This window comes from Saccostrea cucullata, unplaced genomic scaffold (genome assembly GCF_032062105.1).
Source record: "Saccostrea cucullata isolate Sc308-1 unplaced genomic scaffold, CSIRO_AGI_Scuc_v1 ctg445, whole genome shotgun sequence".
Taxonomy (NCBI): Eukaryota; Metazoa; Mollusca; class Bivalvia; order Ostreida; family Ostreidae; genus Saccostrea; species Saccostrea cuccullata.
The window spans coordinates 47,328-73,339 of record NW_026921564.1 but is presented as its reverse complement, the minus strand read 5'-3'; the positions used below and the strand labels follow the sequence as shown (position 1 = coordinate 73,339).

At 31.9% G+C, this 26,012-nt stretch overlaps 1 protein-coding gene across 4 annotated transcripts in view; it reads right to left on the bottom strand.

Annotated features, from left to right (window-relative positions):
• Positions 1 to 26,012, bottom strand: part of LOC134260346 (ras-GEF domain-containing family member 1B-like) — a 40,977-nt gene that overhangs the window by 11,791 nt on the left and 3,174 nt on the right. For 2 of the 4 annotated variants that reach the window (XM_062742910.1, XM_062742909.1), the window contains exons 2-6: positions 25,252 to 25,350; positions 24,658 to 24,692; positions 24,330 to 24,417; positions 14,485 to 14,535; positions 9,179 to 9,232 (exon numbers count right to left, since the gene is read on the bottom strand). In XM_062742910.1, the coding sequence (XP_062598894.1) occupies positions 9,179 to 9,232; positions 14,485 to 14,535; positions 24,330 to 24,417; positions 24,658 to 24,692; positions 25,252 to 25,350 (327 nt within the window). Of the gene's footprint in view, positions 1 to 9,178; positions 9,233 to 14,484; positions 14,536 to 14,869; positions 14,975 to 19,893; positions 19,981 to 24,329; positions 24,418 to 24,657; positions 24,693 to 25,251; positions 25,351 to 26,012 lie in introns of those variants that run through there. The other 2 variants (XM_062742912.1, XM_062742911.1) reach the window with 2 other exon arrangements.

Below are 26,012 nucleotides of genomic sequence, written 5' to 3'. Positions count from 1 at the left end.
ACCTCTTAATTCCAGATAAATCCACATCAACTCATCACCTTATATCTTATTCTGAGGCACGTCCAATTATATGAAACATGTTTAGGATAAAGTTTGGCAATTGTTCAGGGTATGTGTAAAAATTCACCTCAACCATTGCCTGTGCTCGGTCACAAAGACAAATTCAGATTCGAATGACTTGGTATGAAGATGTATTCACTTTCATCAAAATACATGTATTACTGTAAGGTAGGGATATAGTGCACTATATACCTTGTACCCAATCAAAGCATTCCTCCATAATTTATCAATGAAAATTCCAGGCAGGGACGTCAGTGCAAAAAAATTCTTCTTGCAATATTCAAAGAATACAAAGCATTCTTTGTCTTTGCCAACATGCCCTCATAATTAAATGCAAGGAAATAATAAGTTAATGAAGCTGCTGTTTGAATTTTATGAAAGAAGTCTTTGTAAAAGAATCATTAGGGGCAGTTCCTTAGGTCTATTTTTACTATAATGGATGCTTAAAATAGACCAACTAAAACACACACAGATTTCTCGATGATGATTTTAAAAAAGTCTCGAACAGTGTTTTGTGTTTGTTAAAGATGCCATGGTTTGAGAAAATGTGATCCAAAATCAATCAGTGAATTTTAAAGCACTAGCTATCATGATAAAAAGAAGTAGATCTATACACCCACATGCAGTTATAGCTTTAAAGCCATAATGTTACCAGTAACTAAGAACTAGAGGAAAACAAGTAAATGGTTATAACCTTGATATCAATTTACCAATTCACTTTACATTTCCTGTGTACTGCAATTCATATAAGCTTTGTCAACACTTTATAATCATGTTGATAGAAAACCTGAACTGTGTTGTTCAATATCATAACCAATTGTATTTTTACTATATCCCCTTCTCTCTGAAGTACATCATAAAATTTTCAATAACATTCAGAGAAAAACCCATATATTTTACGAGTTTTATTTGTTGGCCATAAAAAAAGTGTCAATTATACCGCTGGCCATTACTATTTTCAATAAACTGGCCTGAGATGCTGTCTAGGTAATTACCAGACTGATTCCACCATTAGTATGAACCAATAAGGTCCACACAATGACATGAAAGGTTACAAAATTTAGCCCCCATAATTGAATACCATTCCATTAGAATCCTCATAATGGGGGGAATTTGACAAATCTATTACCAGTCACAGAAAAGACATTCATTTCAAGTTACTCATCACCTTACAAAGAAAGGTCATTCGAGAGAAAAGATTGCTACTTCGTTTTCAACTTGTGAAAAACTATTCAAATATATCCAGGTTTTTCCAAATTCTCCATTAACATGATTAATAAAATTCTATTTTCCATATGCTGAAAAATTCTTTTTTATTACTCCTCTTAAAGAAATTCTGTTTTTAAACATATCACTGTGAAAAAAAAAACCCAAAATTCCCTCATGTGTTTTGACAAATAACTAGCATGCACGTAGTAAATACCTACAAGCAGAGAACACGATAATAAGCTCTGCAGCACTGCACTTTTTTCACAACAAAAAATAATACCTCACAGAAAAAATGCATTTTTCAACTCTTGAGGTACTTGAAAATCTGCACGTTCACAAATTTTAAAGAATTTAACTTCTAGTTTTTAGCACTGGTAGAGTGCTTATCACATATTATTAAATCTTCTTATAATTACATCAAGATCTGGTTGGCTCCATGTTAGATCAACTATAAAGATTTCCACACCAAACACTCTCATGTTTCTGGGAGAGGCTGAAGATTTACATTATGGTCACTCCATCCCAATCTCTCTACAATTATAGCAGCAACCCTGCCAAAAACACAGTATGGAAACTGTCCCTTCACATAAACAAAGGGATTATAGCAACAAACTTTTGTAAATACATTGTAAAATGAGATATCCTGCTCATGTTTTTGGTATAATGACACATCCTAAACTAGTGGCATCCTTTTAAGTAATTTTATGTCTATAAATATATAATGTGAAAGAACATGTGTGTCGCATTTAATTTACTTTTTTTCTGATATAAAAATTCACATTTTCTGGCATGCATTTGGGAAATTTCACATATCTTTAATGTGAAAGAACGTGCGTCCCATTTAATTTTTCTGAAAGAAAAAATCACGTTTTCTGGCATGCATTTGGAAAATTTCACTTATATTAATGTGTGTCCCGTTTAATTTAATTTAATCACATTTTCCGGCATGCATTTGGGAAAATTCACAAATAAGAACATGAAGATTGAATTGTCAAAATGTGAGTTTATGATCTACATACGGATGTGTTTCAAGGTTACATTCTAAACTATGTGCGTTATTTCAAATCACAGCAATTTCAAATCACAGCAATTAATTCAGATGATATTTGTGAGGTAGTTATCCTTGCTATAAATATGTTATTTACGTTGTAGATTATCATCAAATTACTAACAAATTGCCAAAGGTATGTAATCATTGGTATGATAAGTATATATATTAATCAACCTCAGAGCATACTTGAAAATCAATCACTGCTCAAGTTACTGTTTGACAATGATTATAAAACAGTAGATAGGAATGAACCTTCAGAAGATAAAATGTCACTTTTCATTGAACTTTTTCCAACATTTTCCTGAACAGTAGCCAGCAACATTGCAGAAGGTAAATACAATTTAATCTCCAATTTAAGAAGTTGATGAGAATAACGTGCACGAAGCCTTGAAGTGAGAACTGGGCGTTTGCAAAATGACAAGATAATGGTCTTAAAATGATGAAAATGAGAATATAGGAATGCTAAAGAATCACCAAATGCCTCTTTGCTGCAACTCGTCATACATAACAGATAAAAAACACAGGTTAAACTTATAATGACCTTAAAACCCTCCCCTTGCATGACCTTCATTTTTAATATATACACATAAATCACATTCCAAACATAACTAAAAAAAAGATCTAAAATGTTTACTGTGTTATTTGTAAAATATATTGCAGTAGCAATGAAATAAAGGTTCCTCATATTCATACCACAAATGAAAATTTCATACATACCGACAAATTAGCCGAAACATTATAATGTATTGTAATCATCTCAAGAATAGCATACTCCATTTATAACACCATTACATCTCAACTCATATTGTGTATCTATGGATTAGAATAAAAAGTCAACCCACCCTAACACTATAATGTTCATGTGGGAACAAGAAAAATATTGAAGGAGTCAAGTAAAAAAAGATGAAGTAGACTCTTCACACAGTGTATAGAGAAGTCAGATTCCCAGAAGAGTTTTGCTGATGTTCAGAAAAACAAGTGCCCCCTCCACATAATTCAGTAAACAATGCCTGATTTTGTTTTGTTTACAATCAGTACTAGAAATGTGGGTGGTATTGTTTTTAGAGAGAGGCTGAATCCACTGGACATTGTTTATACTCGGGAGGGAGAAGAACAGTATATATATCAATTTAGCCTCCAATTACCAACCGATTCTATATAGATTTGTACTAACATATATCATATCAATAACAACCTACGCACAAGAAATACTGCACTGTCACTGTCCATTAATGTACAATCGACTTCCATCAATATCTATATACCTCTCCTAATAAACAGCTCTTTTGAACAACTGGAATTTGATAGGACTAAGAAAATGCATCAATATATCCAAGGCTTTAATGAGACATCCAGGGTAAAATACTGAAGAATAAGTGGTTGAAACTTTCAAATCACGTGGACATTATATCCATGCATGGTTTTCTGAGATGGCGAAGTTCAACTCTACAAGCATTGTGAATGAAACTTGAAAGTAACTCACCGGTACTTGAAAATTTATGTGAATAACTGTATGCAGTTGTTGAATTTCTGTTTAAAATCAAGTCTGCAAATTCATTTTGTTACATGTGATTAGAATGGAAGAAAAATTTTTCATGGAATTGAAAGTTTCTGATAATTCCTGAAAGTATACAATAATAATCACATGTTATTAATAATACGGAGTCTTGGATTCCCCTATATTAAGCTTGATCATCTTAAGATGCTTTCGAGTGTTTGTTAATTGTTAGATAATGAATACAGCTTTTTAAGAGGTGGACAGCTAACAGGAAAATAGGTTAAAAAGAATCCTTATTGCATAATAGCCTCTCTATGAACGACTTGTATTTCTGAAGTAGATGTATATTAAAACGAATAAAATTGTGCAGGAAATTCAAAGAGAGTAACTCCTACATTATAATTGGGACCACTTCACCTTGACCTTGGTCTTTTTATAGAATACAACACATGGGCATGAGAAATCTGCATGTATCCTTGCTATATCTGTAACAAATTTTGAACAAATTTGAACATTCCCCTTCATGATTTTTTTTTTCTAAAATAAATTTTCTTAGTTTGCAAGCTGCAGGGTGCAACTGCAAGGCTTTCTTCCCCTGTTTGAGTTTCTGCATTACATGCATAATCACCAACAAGTCAAAAGGAAACCAGATCAATGTATTCTAGCAAGCATATGACTTTCCCAAGATGACAGGCATGCATCTCAAAAGGCCTTGACAGAGACCTGGAAACCTGTATATAAACTGGGCCACCAGAATAATAAAGTCTGGTCCTGTCTGTATCCACTAAGACTTCATCTGAGAGGCTAATCAGGATGTCACATGCAGGCAAAGGACTCAAAATCAAAGAAAATACCAACAGAGGAATCGGATTAGGTTTTCTTCATCGATATGTGGTAGGGAAAAAAAGATCAACCAGAGAATTACCTCAAGGACAGTTTAACAGCTGTTTTAAAGACTCAGCTGGAAATATGTGGTAATATATTTAAGGCATCAAAGAAAATAAAATTTCTAGAAAAAGGAGGAAATACCAAAATTGACAAAACAGTGACCAAAAACATTACAAAACTTAAGCCTCATTTGTCTCTTCATGAGATAACTCCCCCTTATCTCCAGTGGAGTGGGGATTATCTCCCTTTGTAAGGGTGCATAACTGTTGAACTAACAAATGCCATACCTAGCATATCTAGAAAAAAAGCAGCATTATTTGGAGTTACTCATCCCTAACAAAAGCTTCTGAATTACTCATACTATATTGCATAGTCCAAATTCATTGCAACAACAACAAAAACAGGTGTCATATCATTATACATTTTTTTTACTTGGTTCAATTATTCTACTCAAAGGTCAAGTTTTACTTTAGGTTTCGCTCTGTATTTTTTGGAGAAAATCATAAATTTAAATTTTGACATTTTCTATTAAAGAGAAAAACATTCCAACATGTCCAAAGGATCATTAAGCAGGCAAGGTCTAATTGTAAATATGTATCAGTACACTAAATGATCACATCTTCACGGCATTTCTTCTCCTTATTCTTCGATCTACATGTAAATCTATACAATACAGAGACAAAGTTATTGATTAACCATCTTGATAGGTATACAAATGTAACAATATCACCTTGTTTTTTTGTCTTGAAGACCTTGAATTCTATGAGCAGATGATGAATAATGTATGGAACCCATTAAGTGGCTGAGCACTGGTTAGAGGCTATTTACAACATTAAGGTTTCGTTTAAATTCAATTTGATAAGAAGATTAGGGCTGCAAGTTTGAAGAAGAAAACATCTAAATCTAAAGAGAGGTTAGATGAAGTTGGATGGAACTGCATCAAAAACACAATTAAAGAAAACAATTATTCTGGCTCCTGCCTGCTTCCTATCTCCTCCCTTTTATAAACATCCAAACTGTAAGGTCAAGGTCAGTGGGGGTCTTCTTCATCTATGCCAAACTGCATGTGCATCCATCATTATTTTGGCACATTTATATACAGGAAGCTCTTAGCAGCTGCTCTGTTCATTTTATTTACTGGCAATCTGACGGATTATCTGATTTTATATGTAAATAAGTTGATCATGTTACCCCCTTCTGCACAGGAATTAGAATCGGAGAACATTGACTCTGATGGTATGAGGGTGAATAGCCTTCAATCCGTTGACAGTCACAGGAATTGGGGGAAAAAATCTCAGGAATTACTTCCAAACAAAATTTAGCTTACAATGTACCAACCTCTTTCAAAATAGAAAATCCACTAATTATTTACACATCTGGATAAAATTTACATGACTACCTACTGAAAACAAGGTAAACATTAGTTTTACAAATTCTTCAGGATTCAAAGATTCAGAGCATCCCTTTTAATTAATTTCCCAAAACATCACTTAGGAATCTTGGCTGTGTAAATCAACAAATTGTAAAGTTAAAATATCAAACGCTCAGGGTAAACCCTGGCTTATGTTTCGCAAAAGTGAGTGCAGTTCTCTGTGCATTCTGCCAAGCTTTTCCTTTACCATGACTCCTGCTTTCTGTCTCTTTTCAGGATTACGGCATGCAGCCTCCGTTTCAAGTACATCAACTACTGGTATATTAATGCCAAATGTGAATACGTTCATTTTTTTAAGCCACAAAATGATGGGTGGAATTGGAATAAGGGTATTAAAAAGTAATTTCTATCTTCTCAATTTAGTGTGTGCAATATTGCAATAATATCAAAGTGCATGATTGGTGATTATTATTACTAAGTGGGTTTTATTTATTTTGGATACATGTATCATAATTTGCAGATACATGTTAATCTTTTCAGCCAATAAAATTAACTTCAATAAGGAAATAGCTAGAGGCTACGATATAATATCTCTTTCAAGACTCTTAGGATTTTCCTTTTTTAAAAAAAAACATGTCTACAGATTAAAAACAAGGAATTTATATTTTGATCATGTGTAGGGAATTTTCAAAAAGAAGGAAAATTTATATATAGCACCATTTATTGACTCTCTATTGTTTCTGACATAATTTAGAAACAAAGAATTTTGAAATATTTAGAACAAAAAATTCCGCATGCTAATAATTCAACCCCCCAAAAAACCAATCTTTTATCAGAGGCTAAAGCTTGTCTCTGTTTCAATTTTTTAACATTCCTTTGATTTCTAGAATCATGTATTTTTGGCATCAAGGCCGCGATCTTAAAACTCAGATCACCCATTAGTTCATTAAAGTCAAGACACAATCATTTAATGGAGGGTATTTTTTTAAGTTTAATTATCAGAACCGGAAAAGCAGAGATAATTTTCAGGTAACTTTAATCTCAGCACATGTCCTTCCAGCTGTTTAATAGCTCTGATTTTTGTACGACCTATATCATCTGCAATATTGAGTTTTTATGACATTTTCAAGTTATCTTCCACACACCATACCAGTTGTTTAGTTTTAGCACTTTGACCTTCAATGTAATGCTTTCCTAGCTGCCACAATAAAATTTAACAATGGTTGGAATTTCTTTGGAAACAATAATATCTGTCTTGTTGAAAAGCCTCCCAAAAAGATTTTGTTTGATTTTCATAATTGTAACAAACTACTCATTTGCAACCTTCTTTTGAAAAAAAATATTTAAAAGACCCGTTCATTCTGTTTGCGACCCTTATTGTGTACAAGACCCTTAGCCGTATATATTATCATCTTACTGTCATCTTTATAATAATGATGATTATTTATAAGTTACTGAACCACTCATGCAAGAGCTGTACTTTACTGGGACCTTCTTCTAAGACATGCACACAGGCCAGGATTACAAAGGAAGGAATTTTTGTCATAACTCCAGACATTTAAAAGGCCTGACTATTTAACCCTATACCATTCGAAACATAATTTTCATCCCACAAGATTTGTGACATTCATCATATTACTGACTTTATGGTGAAAAGTCAAGTGACATACCTCACATGTTAGACCAAAATTGCTTGAAAGGAATCAACAACAAATTGTAATGATTTTTACATTTATCTTACTTATATTACAGACACTAGACCATCTTAACATGTGAATACATATCTTAAATCCATACTACAAAGTCTCACTTGGATAGTAAGTTACAACTCCCTCCCCCCTCCCCACCCTACCCTATCACCTATTATTATGCTTCCTGTCAGTTTGTCTCTATATAACCCATACCCTACTATTCTCGCATAGTGGTCTAAGGATTTATATAGCGTAAGCATACTATGCCGAAATAGTGCACGGCTTCATTTACTGAATAAAATTCTTCCTTGCACATGCCGGGGATCGAACTCACGAACATGAGATGGTCAGTCCGATGCCTTATCGATTACGCCATAGAGACGATCACTAATTGGTATAATTTTATTAAATATATAAACTTAATTTATACAATTGACACAAGAAGGAGAAAATAAACAAATATTATTTGAAAACAGTTATATTATTCTAAGGAACTTTAGATTAATGTGTACAACAAACTTTCAAACTAATTACATACAGATCGTTAGATGAACTGATTTTATAGGGTCATTAAAACGCTTTTTTATATGACGCTTGATTGAAGGATGTAAAAGAAAATTATCAATGAGAATCGACGTCTGCAAACAAATAAGGCTTACGAACAAAACAGAAAATAAAGATGTGTTGCTTTGGGACAGAAAATCCCGACTTATTTAGAGAAAATACTAGTAAGCAAAATAACTAAGCATGCAAACAATTTTAGCATGAATATTTTGAATTAGTTCTTGCAGGTGCGCTGTTTAAGCACCGATATTTTCTGGAAAAAGTCAAATAGATTGCCGCATAAATAATTACAACAGTCAGCATAATAATAACAATAGTGTTGCATTATGCATGTACTATGCCTATATAGTAGGCAGGGTTTGACACATGGTGCACTCGCCTCCGGCTCGTGCACCATGTGTCAAACCCTGCCTACTATTTAGGCATAGTACATGCATAATGCAACACTATTATATAAATGGTTTTACATAGACAATGTTGCATTCAACTAAAGAATTGGATCTTAACTTCAATGTATAAATATGTTTATGATTGTAACACGTTGGAAGCATTCAGTAGTATTTTTTCATAACATTCATAGGTACACCTATTTTAATTTACTGATACTGACATTTATCTGTAACATAATATACCTGGTAGCTAACACTATCACATTTGTGAAATTATTCATATTAGGATGTCAAAATCACATATAATTATTGATAGATGAGACTTCTTTTTCTCAATATAATTTAGTTTCACCCAAAAGGACACATCCTCTGGTCTCTTCATCATCGCTAAAAGAACATGTACTGGAACATGTACTGTAAAAATAAAGTCTACGTCTAGAATTCAAGTATACTTACCAGTCGCCTGTCCTTGGGGTTTTTGTCTTTTGTAATTGTTCCAAAGATGGATGGCTGTGGAAAGACAGAAAAAGAAATATACAGATCCTATGGCCACTGTCACTTGCAACATTATACACAGATCGCATCACTCCATAGCTTATCAAACCTTCTATCAACACTACTTTATTACAGGAGAAACTTATACCTTTTCATGCGAAGAGCTAATTTACCTGAAAATCGGTTTTTATTATTGTTAAAAGAGTAAAATTTCTGGTGGCCTTTAGTGTTTTGGGATATTTTTTTCGCTGTATTATACACACCTATCTGATTATAAAGATAGGATTCGTTACAGTATAGTAGGAGAAGATAAGTGACAGACCGCAACTGGAAAACCTCGTACATTTCTTACATTTAACGCAGAATACCACAAACTCACAAAACCATGAACAACACAGATCCATGATAATAAAAAATTTAACTGGGCTGACCTTTTTTTGGTACTGATTCAGTTTTCTTAAAAAAATACATATTAGGTTCTAGATCTCAAATTTCTATCTTTTTTAAGTGCATTGTCAGCCAGATGCTGTACATGATAAGAATGATAGCAAAATCTATGAAAGACAAAAAGTCCAGATTTAATGAACATCTGTTGGTTTCACTTTCATTCCCTGATGTGGGGATTTAAAATGCCAAAAAGCATCCTATAAGTATTATATATGTTTGTGTGCAATGATAACAATCAACCATGACTGTATATTTCATAATAATTGTAAACTTAAGATATTACATCACATACAGCTGTTTACTTTATTATATATATACTAAAGTTCTTACAATTGTGACAAGTGCAGGTTATATATAAAAAAATAATTTAGATTGATCAAAACTGAAAAGGATGATAGAAATTCGCATGACTTAACAATGGTATTCTGATAACCGCGTTTTTCACCCCATGAGTGCAGTCCAAAGCCATATAAGCCTACAAGATAATACATAATCTAGAAAGTCCAGGACAAAAGTTCACAAGGCCTCATAAAAACACATAAAAAATGTCCTATTCTGACAAAAAAATCATAAAAATCTTTAAACACTTGACAAATTTTTGACAAAACATTTCATTTACTACCCATGAGAGACGAAACCTAAAGGGAAATTATTCAGAGTCAGTCTTCATCAGCAAATGGAAACTGTTCAATTAGACCCTGACAAAAAAATTGAAGCAGAGCTTAAGATGTTCTTACCAGGTCAGTAAAGAAATCAATGTGACAGTTTGTTACAAGCCAGATTTCAGTAGATTCCCAGAGTGTAAAGTTCTGTTCATATCTATAACACTGTGATATCACTGAATTGCAGAGTTTGGTCTCTCAACAGTGATAATTAGAGTTGGGTATTGCGAGTGAAAACCATATTGCGATATATTGCAATATTTAACTTTGAATATTGCAATATATTGCAATATATTGTAGATTTTAATTATCATAAATAAATTCGAGCAGAATGTTTGAAATGCTGTCAAATTCAAAGACTATATATTTGAATTTATCTTTAAGTTTTAAAGGGGGAGGAGGGATAATACATTAATTGCACACATAATTGTAACACTTTACTTTTAATCAAATACCAGGTAAAATAATAACAAAATGAACCCCTATGGAGAATTTTCAAATTAAAAAAAAAGTTTATACAGAATATATAAACTTTTGTCTTTTTATTATTATTATAATTTTTTTTTGGGGGGGGGGGGGGGGGGTAATGAAGTAGCATGAAATGCTATTCAAGAATAAAACAATACATACTATATGTTATTGTATTTACAGAATAAAATTAAAGCCAGAAAGAAATTTTGACTTATTTTTCGAGCGTTTTGGTGTTTTAGTCTAACCGACCTAATTTCACATATGACAAACGATCAGGAAATGGCTTGTATCTAGTGATTTAATAAATATGCTCCTGGTATAGAATGAAGGTGTTTAAAATGGCCTGAAAGTTATAAAAAAAAAATTGGAGCAACACTTCTTCAAGTTAAAACACGGATGACCATTTACTTGTAATATGAACATGTATATTGAACTTGACATTTCATCGCGATGTCAATCATGTAGATTCGATGCGAGATTTTGAGAACCACAATACACTTGGTATACACCCTGTAAAAATGTTTAACATATTATCTTTCTTATTAATTTTATTTTAAAGTCTTATAATTAATTATAAATCATATTTAAAGTAAGATATGTAAAATTGCAACAGTAAATTAAACGTTCTCTCTCTCTCTCTCTCTTCTCTCTATCTTTCTCTTGATATATCTTTCTCTGAAAGCTGACGAAGTATTGTTTTAACGAGATAAAAAGCCTGAGGCAGTTACAAGTATTATTTCAGCAGTTTCTATAATGAAGGAGGTTTTTATATATTTTTATATATATCGTGAAATACCGGTATCTGATTTTCATATTGCGATATATTATCGTGGTGGAGAATACCGCAATATACCGATATACCGGTAATATTGCACACCCCTAGTGATAATACTTATCTTTTTACTTATCTGATTATGCATAAAGTGAAGTATTTTTGGACACCTGTAGATATAGCAACAAGTACATAGGAAACATCTACAGTTAATTAGTATCAAATTCTATCATACAAATATCTGTTATACATGTAATATAGTAAAGATGCATGGCCAAAAAATAATAGGTTATTACCCCTGATGACACAGGTCAGAAAAACAAGATAAAAATTTACATGTTAGGTGAAACCTTGTCAATTTCCAATTCATTTGATATATCTGAATATGATAGCACCTATAGGCAGCTTCCTGTATATAATTATGATTCACATTAAAGCTGTTACTTGCAGCATCTGTTACCCATTGAGCAGAACTTGTAGCACATCTATTCTAAGTTATTCCTGGGATATATATACCACACTCTCCCATGGGATTGACTGACCATTCATTTTTTATTCACAATGAGTTCCATATGTCGTAGCTGGTGGCCAAAAATATTTTTCCGCCAAGCAGGGCTGGGTATTGGCCTGAGATTTCGTATTGCGATATATTGCGATATTTTTAACTGTATTGCGATATGTATTGCAATATTTTCAATGTAATAAAAATGGCATTTTCTTACTAAATTTACTTTAATTTACATGCGGAATGTACATAACTATGATAAGTAACCAACACGGAAAAAAATCTTGTTGATTTCATTTAAGTTATGCTCTGAAATGTTCCCACAAAACAACTTCTGACTTACTATTTGGCTAAATAACAACTTTCATAAGTCCATTTTTATATTTAATGACAAAATTCTATATATTGCCAATATATCGATATTACAAAATTGTATTGCGATACTATTGTTTGCCATTATTGCAATATATTGTAAACAACTTGTTTTTGTAATATGATCCTAATGAATGAATTTCTTCTTGTTCTATGGTTTATATATACTAACTAACCTCATTATCTATTGCTGTCAAAAAACTCAGAACTATTATAAATAACCTACAATGAATCAAGCCAAATACCATTACATAGATGTGACAACTAGCTTCTGTTAGTGAACATGCATGCCTTCGCATCAGACAGACTTATTCCATCAACTAAAATCAATCGTTTTCTTTCATTTTCAGTCAGTGCAATAAATATTTTAACCTTACCCTCAGTGGAAAACAATATTATTCTATGTCATTCCTTTATAAATTCATCAAAATCCTTCTCTAAATTCATCTAAAAAATCTTCCATCTTTCAGCATAAACTTTCTCCATTTTGAAAAAAAAAATCAAAAAGAAAACAGATGGACTAGCCCTACAGCAAAGGGGGTAATAAGATCCCAATAAGAAAATAGTAGACTGTTCCATTACTTGCAGGCGGGGAGGTTCAGGATGGAATTATAAACGGTTTTTCTGGCAAATGATTTGGCTCAGCAGCAATGATTCATGTCTGACCAGTATTGCATCACAGATAGCTGGATTAGTCAACAAGTTGATGAGGCAACAGACAATTCTTGTAACAGGTGACTCACTATTGTCAGAAATTATTTCCTAAATGCCGAGAACAGGATGTTTGATGCCAATAAAGATTTTGAAGAAATATGTATGTTAATCATAACTTTTTGAAGAGATGTTTTCAAAAGATAATATATTCTCTGAATTTCAACAATTAATTCACTGATTTTCTAAGTCACTTGAACATCAAAAAAAAAAAAAAAAGTTCAAAAAACAATACCTTAGTTATATAACGTGCATCAAAAGTATCCATGTGCAAAAGTTTAAAATTTAAAAGCACTTTCCATGAAACCAATATAAGAGGTTTTTTTCCATTTGGAGGAAATTCTTTTCAAGGCGCTTCGGAAGTCACTTGAACATCAAAGAAGCACAGTACTTTTTACGCCCATGCACACTTATTAAAAAGTTCATCTGCTTAATCGCGAACAATACCTTATGTAATGCTCATTTCATTGATGTCAGATTACGGGTTATATAACGTGTAACAGCTTACTGTTTTGTAGCAAGAAAAACCTGGTTCCTGCAGTGGCTGCATTTCAAGGAATATGCTATTTTCAAACTTGCACTTCATGGTTTTAAAAATGAAAAGCAGTTCATTTTCTATTAAAATATGAAATATCTTTTAAATAATTGACAAATCTGAGAAAAGTTACGGAAGATAATATTCAATTTGATAAAATCTGCCTAAAGTATACATTTCATTCATGCTCAAACATTCTTTTAATAAATTCCTATGAAACTGTAACCCTGCTAACAAATACAGGAAAGGAATAATTAACCCAGCTAATATTCCAATTAAGCTTCCCTTTGAAGATTACAACTCATTCAAAAATCAAAAGAAGTCAAGGTACACTTAAAAGGCTAATTTTACACTTGATGTACTGTTATTTCATTGCTTTTGAAATTACTTGATGCTAAAATTAGCTAGGTCAATGAATTCTGCATTTTTCAAAGCTGTAGATTGACATAGCCTTGAATTCAGACTAATCCTTGAATGAAGGCTACATCCCTACAACAGCTTCTATTCTTAAAATTAGGACAGGATATCTTGAATCCAATGAATTTAAAATGACAATTTTTTTTTTTACATAAGAATTAAGGATAATGTTAAAGTCATCAATGAACTCCAAGATTCAATCCATTTGAAAGGTGTTAATTAAGCAATACTAAAAATAGACTTAATCATTTCTTTTTTTAATAATTCTCTCTCCCTTCAACTGCTCAATACTTATACCCATTTCAATAAATAAGGTAGGTACTGTATAATAACTCGGGTAATATGACTTGTCTGGGAACTATAGCTATAACTTACCCTGGGTTTAGCTGTTTGCTTCAGGCCTATGGCTGGCTGACTTCTGGACGACTAAAAATAGATACAAAATTGTCATCAATAAAAAAAACCCTACTTAGTGTCAATACCCTGTCGTAAAAACTTCTTGCTCAATTACCGAAAATTAAATATCTGCAGCAAGAAAAGAGATACAATATACCTGGACAGCAGTATATCGAAAAATCGATACATGAAAATTTTTTTTCTAATGGTAACACAATAGGAAACAAACATTGTGCTCTTTAAAACAGACCAGGTGCAACACAGTCATGCAAATGTATTTTATGCAGCAGTCAATTTATGCAACCAATTACATAATTCTGAAAAATTCTCATTATAACAAAATTAGAAAAACACATTGTCTCACCTGCCTATAAGATGAACCGAAAAGACAAAATAAATCTTTCCAAATACAACACATTCTGTGCCTGTACTTCACTTTCTTTTCATTGGCCATGAGTGCAATAGAAACTTTTATGCACAATTTATATTGATGATGCATTTTGCAATCAATACATGTTTACAAGATGCACAACAAGGGGAATAACTCTGTCTGCATGATAAAATGTTTCAATTGATTCATATAAATATGCTGATTTGACTGTAATTTTCAGTGGTTATAATTACCATCCATTACAAATTTTCATTTAAGTTTAAAATTCTCAAAGTGTCAAAACATTGCCATAAATGACATTATTCTTAGTTGCTCTTAGTACACTGAACCACACCTTTAATCATCTGCATCTTATAATTCCAATGACTTTGTTGCATTTGATATCATTTCATGAAGACACAACAATGCACCATTTATATCCTACCAATGCTCAATGGCATAATAATTATACCTTCATACTAAAGTATCAAGAATAGCCATCCTACCTTTACAAAGAGAAAAATTCATGTATATCCTTGAATAAAAATTCTGCATGGAACCCTAGGTAAAATTTTGCTTTTTTTTTTTTACTTAGAACCACAAAGAAGGAAAAGCATGAAACAATGGTGTAGAGGCAACTCTTCACAAGGTAAGTGACAGTTATAACACAATGAATGAGGAGCCCTGACAGGCCGCATTACACAGGTCATTGGAGTAGATCGGGGAACTGCATAAAACTGTCACCCAGCTATGTAACAACTGCGTTTTTCCTGTGTTCAGTTGTGTACCAATGCTCATATCATCTGTGCTTTGTAACACATGTAGACATTTGTTGCAACACTGAAATGTTTCATTCTTTGAAACATTCAAAGGAACCCACTGTGGCATCAGTCAAGGATCCAACACATTGCCTTTTCACAACAGAAACTCTGGCTTGATTGGAGAAATAAACAGTAGAAAATTGACTTTCAGCTAAAGTTGATAGAAACCCAACAAATAAACAGTACTATTTCCTACATAGTAATCCAACACAATATTAGTAAAAGGACACTCGACATCTGTTCTCTATTTAGTCAAAATATTGTTTTTCTTCTTCGACCTATTGGTTTGACTTTGAAAAACAAACAGTTTTGTTTAGTCTTTTCCCTCATTTGTAATGAAATGAATGTTATACCTGAATATTCTTCTGCACGAATGAAAGATTAAATATGCCCAGTAGGCATCTTTACTATAGTGTCTTTTCATATAACTCAATTCAATAATGCATTACATTTAAAAAAAAATTATGATTAAATCAATGTCCCAAAAGGTAATGTCCACATTAAAGAAATGTTTATGCAAATAACAATATCAAATTCTCAGGGCAATAACGGGCATTTACCTGTCACCGTTGAAGTGTTCGCAAAATTCTCACGTTTAAGTTCTCTTCTCAATATCTGAAATCTAACGGGGCACGATAAGATGGAAATCGGGGAGTTTTTCACAAAAAAATGTGAATAAATTATATGGTAACCTTTCAAAACCAATTTTGAGAAAAAAACTCTCCACAAAAGGAAAATCAAGCCTTTATTTAAATCAACCTAACAAGAAGTTGGTTGTCATCAATGAAGGATAATGATTGCTTTGTGCATGGAAGCTCACTATTCTCCATGGCAAAGAATTAGCTTCAAAATTTTTAAAATGATTTGTTTGGTTTCAAATTCCTTCAAAATGAGTCAATATTGTCCCAGGAGTTGTCAATGGTGGGGACATATCTGAACTTGTAAAAGGACTGATAATTCTAGATCAAACATTACCCTGAAGTGTTTGATTCCCATCACTCTGGGAGGAGCTACCTAATTATATCTGCCACCCGTCAGCATGGAATCAAATCCCCAGCAACCACCAAAAGAAACGACAATGCAGCGCAAAGCGTTCTCAATAAGAGAAATATTTCTAAATTCAAAAAGTCTTAAAAGTCATCTTCAGAGTAAATTTTGGCACAAAATTACCATGTTTTCAACAGCATTTCTTGCATCTATCAACAAAATTTGAAAAACTTGCATGTAAGTAAACATATTTTTGATTGTTTTGCAGTCTGAAGTGATGAAAAATGATTGACAACAAACACATCACGGTACATTACTTCTCAGTGCAGCGAGGCTAATGGACATTTATCATGATTATATGGGTTATTTCCTGACAGCCTAGAACTAATCTGCAAAAATATAACAATCAGTGAAGAACAATGACTCTAGAATGTACATTGGTCAAAACACGCACAGAAAACAGAAAAGGTATTAAGCTATTTATTTTTCTTTTTTAATATATTCGATCAATGCATACTATCTCTGCAAGATATATTATTGTTTTCAGACAAATTGGTCCGACCAAAATAGTTCCATCATGATTAAGTAGATACAACATTATTGTTCATGATAAGAGTGAAGTTGTGTATGTCATACGTTAAAGAAATCAAAAACAACGTCAAAATATTATTAGAAAATCACTTTCCCCCCGAAATGCAAATAAAAAATATCAATATTCCTACGCTCGCTCCCACCTCAGCCTTTTTTTTTTTTTTTTGTTTGATAATAGAGAATATTTAGGTCATTCTTCGATTCATATTTTTTCACCGATGAATTGATAATACTATATCAACAATTGTATTAAGTACATGTTTATAGTCTGTTAATTATCATACAATTTCCTTTTAAGAAGAAATAAATCATTCTGTGTGTGTATATTATTAAATGACGGAATTTTCAATCCCTGGCTGGATTCTGCTCACGTGTGTACACTTTGTAAACTGTAGGGGATAAAATGTGTGGCAAAACGCGACATTCGGGTTCGTGTTGGAGTTCATAGGCTTACATTTTATATAGAACTTGAATAATGTAAGTTATATACATTAGCATATTTCAGTAATTTTCAAAACAAAAAGGGTTTTCAGTTTAGAATTTTCCGATCCGGTTTTGATTTTCCTAACACGGCCATTTTAAACACAAGTTGTTGCAGATGCAAATGTTAGAACAAACTATATATAGTTCAACAGGGATTGTATAATTTTTATTAATCAGAATTCGTATTCATATGATCTAATTAAGAAAAGAAAAGTTTTGTCTGCCATCGTAACTTCTCGGCAAAACAAAACGTGTTCCTCCGAGCTCGCTGGATGCGTTTAACAGCTCCATCGCACGTGTGTAGATCAAGGCTAATGTTGGTCTTGCGGACACAGGTTCATGTAGGCCTATGTGTACCGTTTGTTAGGAGACTGGGTGACCTCACCATGCTCACGAAATTTACACCAGTTCCAAACTAGGCCCTATTGCAGTTTTTTTATTAACGTCATTATAAACACTGATAAGCATATTAAATCTAAAAGTCGAATATCTTTGGATATGGGGTAACCCATATCTATTCTTGTTTTATAAAGATCGAAGCAACAACTACTTCTTGCCAAGAAGCAGTGGCTACTTAATGCCAAGCCTTCTCTAACCAAGCCTTCAGGGGGGAAAAATAATGTTTTCTGAGTGTTATGCAATTGTTTATCAATTAAATATCAAAACACTTCAAGACATAGAAGTACCGCATTGCAGCATCAAAATATAGGCTGCATTTGAGAATCACTCCCTATGTCTCCTTTATCATAAGTATGTGCGCATTAGATGATATTCGATAAAATAAAAATTTCTGGAGACTTCTAAGCTATCGTCAATCAGTTCTTCAAACATTGGTCCAGTACTCTAGATTTAATCAGACTATACACTGAATCAATGTTAAAGCAGTCTTGGACAATTCTAATAATTTTCTCGGGGTCACAGATAGACTTAAATCTCTTTTTAAGTCAACATAATAACATTTAAACTTTTCCAATGATCTTCTTTAACAACATTTAGAAATCAAAGGCAGCATATGGCTTTTCCATAGTCTAGTATTGGGAAACCTAATGCTAGATCTGAGCCATGGTACATTCAGTCATGACAGTAAAGAAAGGATGAGTTATCAAGATCAACCATCTTTTGACTCTGGTTCAAGAAAAAATTCGAGACCTCTTTAACCATCCCAAAATATTTCCTTGTGTTTTTACTCCAAGACAATGATTGATTTATACTCTTTGGAAACATCTAAAATAAGAATAACTGGAAGTCAATGAGAGTCCAACTCAGCTGTGTTTATATACATGATAAATAATTTCTCTCTTCTAACCATGAACTTTGGTCAAAAATATACATAGAGAATGAGAAAGAGGGAGCATCAACAATGAATAAATATTTACTCGCAATACATAAACTCTAATGGGAACTGCATATGAAAGCAAAAGTAAAACATTTAAAGTTTCCACTATTATTATACAAATCTAGACAAAAAACATACATAGGTCCAAGAAAAATACAAAACATTCCAATTATAAACAGAAATGGGTCTTAATGCTATCTGTAATTGTAACCACTTCACGTTGATCAACAATCAGGTATGAGGGTATTTTAACATTTGATGACATCATATGTTTGTATGGGAGTCAACTGTTACCCAGGCAGAAGAATGCTGCTATCAGTGACCGAGTTAGAGAGGGGGTGACAATTCTAACACCGATACAATCTGCTCAGCAAACAAATAAACAAATCAAATATTGTAGAAATGTTTATCATGAATCATTGAAGATAGTGATGAAATGGGTCTAGATTTTCACCTGAGAAACTAGATTTCACTGAAAACAGGTAAATTAAATAAAATTGGGCTCAATTTCACTGCAGCTGATGACTATCTGTGGATCAACAAGATTGTTTTTCTAGTCATTCATGATAAACAAATGCTGGCAATACTTCTGTATTTCTTGGTAAACAAATTCAATGAAATTCTTGATCATTTAAAGGTAAATGATTTTTTTAAATGGTCATTAAAGTAGAAGCACCAATAAACTGGAAAATAAATAACTTACAAGTTATTTTTCTAGATATTAAACACATAAAAACCCTTGTAATTCCCCTCTAAAATCAAAATCCATTCAAATATCCAAGAAAATAAATTAAATATACCTGAGTCAGATAGTACATTAACTGTTTGTGAGTAAGATGAAGACATGGCACTCCTTCCAAACACAGATCCATCTTAGAATTCAACACACAAAAAGAATGGACCTCATTTCTTAGGCAGTGTCTGAATTAACTCATAATGAACATAGAGCATCCTCATTCAGGAATCAAAGTTAAAATCCATCACATTGTAACAAACAGTTAAAGAGTAGTTTTGAAATTGGACATTGATCTTTCGGAAGGTGAACAGCCCAGATGCAGCAAGTTTATTTTGTGGTTTTCAAGTGTTTATCAAGTCTATTAAGTCAACAAACACACATTATCCCAAAATACATCAGAAAATATTGAACACTTTCTCCCACCAATATTTGAAAATTTAAAGGGACATAAGAGTTATCACACTGTTGGGTGTCACCCTTTACGAGCAGGTAAAAAAAATATAACGGCAAAACCGAATCCAGTACATTTCATGGTTTCTATACACTGTCTTGCACACACAGTTGGGTAGGAGCTGATCCCTATCTATACCATTATTTTGGGGGGAGAAAAACAAGCCCAACAAGCCCTGCCTTCTCCAGATTTGAACAAAAGGAACTGCTAATTGATCTGTGATCAATCAGTAAAGCCACAGGAGGGGCATCACGGGGATTATGGGATGATTAGAGACAAGACCTATTATTAGGGGGAGATGGTCATGTAAAATTATCAGCATGGGGTCCTGAAGGAAAAATCCTGTCACTGGACTTCCATGACAATCAATGATTAGCTTCATTATTTCTCTGATGGGTAATATTTAAGTAAAGTTAACAAAGTCCTCGGAACTCTATACCAATGGCTTTAACATAAATAAATGGAACCTGATTTTATCTTTATATCTTAATAACTCTAAGATAATACACACAAACCATTGATCAAGTAGGGACTTTAAATTGCTAGGAAGATAAAATATGAAGCCAAATATATATTCTTACTTCACTGAGTTAACATTATCATAATTTTAAAGATATCTGTTCTTAAATTACTTTATCAAAACACTGGAAGCAATTTAATATACTATGCATGTCCGAAATAAATTCTTTTGAAAAACATGCCAATTGCACTGTTTATTTTATTAATTCCACACACGGCATTTTATTTTAACAGTTTTCCTGTGGAAGACGTCACAAAAATAAGTATTTCTCACACTTTAAGGACCGATCTAGGTGTCACATCTACTTTTACTATAACCTTAATCACGGGAAAGACAAACACAGAACTATTACTGTCAACCAACAGACTTTGGGAATCCATTATTTGGAATTTATAGTTGTGCAGAATTAGAATGCAGGGTCAATATTTTCCTACCTTTCATAGAAGAATTTCTCATTTCATTGTCAATAGTCAGGAGCAAATAGATTGATAGCATTTGAACAAGTTTAAATATTATCAAAGCACTTCTAGGCTAGATGTAAACTTAAAATGAAACTTTGGACTGAAAATAATTTGGTGTGAGCAGAAATTAATAATATATTTGTTAATAGTAGTAATCCTATTTAAATATGCTCCTGTTGTATTCCTATAAGTACATGTGAATATCAGCACATTATGAGAAAAATTAATGAGATTTTTCAATTAATTCTTACATAAAATATGAAGCAGAGATTCTAGGTATTTTAATTAGAAAAAATAAGGATATTAAAGGTATAACTATTGATGGTTACAAGTTGTCACAATATGCAAATACATCTGTTATTTCATAACATTGGATAAGATGTTAATTTTTTGCATCAATCTAAAAATTTTTTCTAAAACTAAATTAGTTTAATTTTCAAAACAACTCAAGATGGAAGTTTGATCCCAGTACTACATCCTTTGATTTACTAGGTGTTAAGTTTTCTGTTGATCTACATGAGTTTTTAATTACAAATTAAAAATTGAAGAAATTAAAAAAACTGACAAATTATGTAATAAAAACATTAAATTTTAAATATGATGATGTCATAAATTGTATAATTTTTTATGGAATAATAAAAATCATAAAGTTAATGTAATTATTCAAGAGCATAAATTTGGGGGCTAAAATAATCAAAATTTTGTTACTTCATTGAAATCTAAAAAAAAAAATGGGTTAAATTACTTGAAGCAGAATTGGGAATAATATTCATCTTTGGCTGTTTGGAAATGACTTTATTTTGGAAACAAAAAATATTTTTTTTCTCTAGCTGGTATAAAGTAAATCAGGCACTACATTTAAGTTTCCTATGGCATAATCCAGGTGTTACTCCTTTTTCATCAAAAGTTACTGTGTTTTATCAATGACTGTTTAAATGGAAACTTTTACAGTTTTGATTTTATTCATTATAACTTGAAAGTAAATACAAACTTTTGAATATGCTGTTGAATATTTTTTAAAGAATTATGAAATAAAGCCAATGCAATGCAAAGTTGAAATTTTCTTAAAGATAAAAAAGGGTGTAAGGATATGTATAATGTTCTTATTAGAAATAAAAAGGGCAATATAACTTCAGTTATAAAATGATTTAGAATTTTGCTGAAAAAATTTTTGATCTACCTTTCAAAACAACCCAAGAATCAAAACTTCAATGGTTACAATTCCAAATCTTACATAGAATAATTCCTAAATTGTCATCTTTTTAAATTAAGACTTATTGATTCACCATTATGTGTGTGTGTATTGACCACTTTTTTGTTGAATGTTCTGCTGTAAAAGAAATATGGTTAGAGATTGAAGAATGGATCTTCCAAAAAGTAAACAAGCCTGTTTGTTTTGATAAATCAATTTTATTTGGTAAATTTTTAAACAGAAACTCACAATTAGAAAATCTACTTATTCTGATCATAAAACAATATATTTTTGCTAGTAAGTATGCCAAAACTATAAAATTAAACATTGAGGCTTTGAAAAATGTTATTAAAAGAATATAGAAAAATTTCTTTTGTTAAAAAATTGTAAATATGATGAATTTGAAAGATACTGGCAGGAAATATTTGAAAAACTTTAAAAAATTTCAACTGTTCGATAAAACACTCTCTCTCTCTCTCTCACTTTATATCTCCCCCCTCTCTTTCAACATAAACTTTCACACTGGCTTTTATTAATATTTTTTTAAATTTTGTTTTTGCCTTTTGCTTTATTTGTATATGTATTTATGTATACGTCTGTTTCATATTTGTGTAATCTGTGTGAAAGTTAAAATAAATTAAAAAAAAAAAAAAAAAAAAAAAAAAAAATATGAAGCATTTATTTGAGGGTTTTTATTTCCTAATTTAAAGTACATAACAATAAGATTTAATTTTTTCATACTATTTTGTTTAATTTTCAATACAAAAATACAACTCATCAATGTTTAAACTTGACAAATTATGTAATAATATACTTAGTATGGCTATATAAGATATTTAATACCTGCTGCTTTAATTCATTTAAAATAGTACTTTAAATTGAAAAATATTTTAATTTTTTTTGGGGGGGGGCATGGGGGGCTCAATTCTAAGACATTTCTCAGGAAGCAAACAAAAATCAAATCATTTCTGTGATACCTTCATCTGCTGTAAAATCAAGAAGCTAACATTTTGGGGGCAGAGATCCTTTCCTTTTGTTTGTGTTCAACAACCACAAACTTTTTCTGTTGTTTTTTTTTTTTTTTTAAGTTGATGATTATCATTGTGACTCAGTGATTTCAGCTGATTATCTGAGTGGGACAAAATCACAGGTGTGTGTTGTTTTTTTCAAAATGAGGTAAAGAAGATAAAAAGAGGAATCAAATTTCATGATTTTTTTCCCAGAGAAATAGATAAAACTATTCCATTGACTCTTTGGTCTTTTGACATAAAACACATTTCTCTCCATAATTGTATTCTTTCAAGTAAATAAGGATTAAAAGGGGGGGGATTCTTTTCTGATGAACAGGTAATTGCCTTTGAATACTACCAGGGTACATTGTATATCTATTAATTAAGAAGACCATCTTAGAGAATATAACAAAATGGTATCTCAGTGCTTTGCAGAGATCCTTTAACAACCACACTAATTAGAGGAACGACCTATAGAAAAAAGTTTCCATCAAAGTTGCGATTTTCCCCAGTATTTCAAAGAGGGCATGCCAAGACAGAAGCTCTGAAGATGAAACAACAACTAGGGGGAATTCCACTACAATGTGATACAATGTAAACAACTTTCATTTTTCTCAAAACTATCAACATATAATGCCAAGTAGAATTTCTGCCAATATCTGATCTGTTTAAATGCAATGCTGCTTTTCTCATTGGACATAAATCCTTATATTTCTGGTTACAACTGATCACTCTAATTTTGAGACACCTACCTTCTAATGCCACCATCTGATTTTGAGACACCTACCATTCTAATGCCTCCCATCTGATTTTGAGACACCTACCCTTCTAATGCCCCCTCCTCCTTCTGATTTTGAATCACCTACCCTTCTGACGTGCCCTTTGTGTCGTAGGACCCCCATGGCTGCTATCCTGTATTCCTGCTCCAACTGGTTGTACTGATGCTGTATCCGGCTACAAGGACAGAACATGAAGTTATTAATATATGCTTTATTTGGATGAAGAAAATAGTCAATATACCTGCATTTTGAATACAATTATTTTATGATGTCAAATTTTCAAACAAAATTTTATAGGATGTATTAATTATTATATTTTCATCAAATATCTTGAATATTTCTGATAGAACAAGCTATAATTTTGGCAAATTAAATACATGTACAACAAAACTTATTTTTTCCAAATTGTACAAACTTTATGTTGTTTTCAAGCTGCTTTTCTTCTCGTCTCTGAAAAATACAAGTAAAGAAAGATAACTCTTTATTTAGTACTGCTTTATAGCAGAATGCACAATGTGTGTCAATTTGCTCCAAGTTATATCTCTTGAATGTCATATGGCTCTTCCAAACCAAAATGGATTAGAAAAAAAACTCTTACTAAAATATAATGCTAACAAATAAATTAAGTATCAAAAATCAATATTAGTGTAACAAAAAATATTTAAAGATAATATCTTAATCTGCAACAATACATGTACATTTATCTACTGGGTAAGTCATTAAGACTTGGGCTTTTCACTTCTAAGTACTGTAGATCACTTAATTTTCGCGACACCTTATTTTCGTGAGATAGTCATTGCACCTGATTAGCGAGACAAAATTTTCGCAAATTGTGGTTATTGCTCTTTATAATCTTTAGGAATATTATTATATGCGAGAATTAAATTCTCGAGACACTTTCTCAAATATATTTCAATAAAAAGTGATTTACAGTACTTACTTGTGTCGGTGATCAGATAATGTGAGAAAAATATATTTCATTTTTTGTCAAATTTTTTCTTGCCCATACTTTCAGTAAACCCTGTGGTTCTTTTTCATCATACTGGGCCAACTCTTTCTGTAGGACCTGCAGTTTTCTTTTCTCAGCTTCCAAGAGACGAAATGTTACCTGAAAAACAAAATTAACAGCTGTGCTAATAGTGAAAATAACTGAAAAGATTAAAGATTAGGAAGTAAAATAAAACAAATATAGCTGCAACAGCTTTTTCAAATGGATTCTGGGAAGAAATGAATATGTATTGACCATGCATACAAAAATGTCCTCATCAATCAATGAATGAGAATAAAGTAATAGATTAGGATATTGAGTGCTATATTGAGTAGTATAATGACAAGGAGTCTGATTACCTATTCATGGTTTCAGAATATTATATACTTATGGTCGATTTTACAAAATGAAATAACCAATTTATATAAGGTTTCCTTGATGATTTTTTTTTAATTTTCAAATTACATGAGAGTAAGAAAACAAAACTATTAAAATTTAAAACATCATTCATATTTCCAATTCCATTTCTTTTTATGTGCTAGCTACTTTGTGGAAACCATGCAGCTGTGCATATATGGTGAGCCTTTCAATTACATTAGGAATATTGAAGGGTGTAATCTTCATGTAGATATCAAATGAATGAATTCAAAATTTTTGTTACAAAAAAATATTTTGTTAAGTAGAAACACCCCCCTCCCCCCTCTCAAGAAAATGAAAAAGAAAATGTCACCTTAATTAACTTTGTGAAACAGTAATTTGATACATTATTTAGATACACAAAA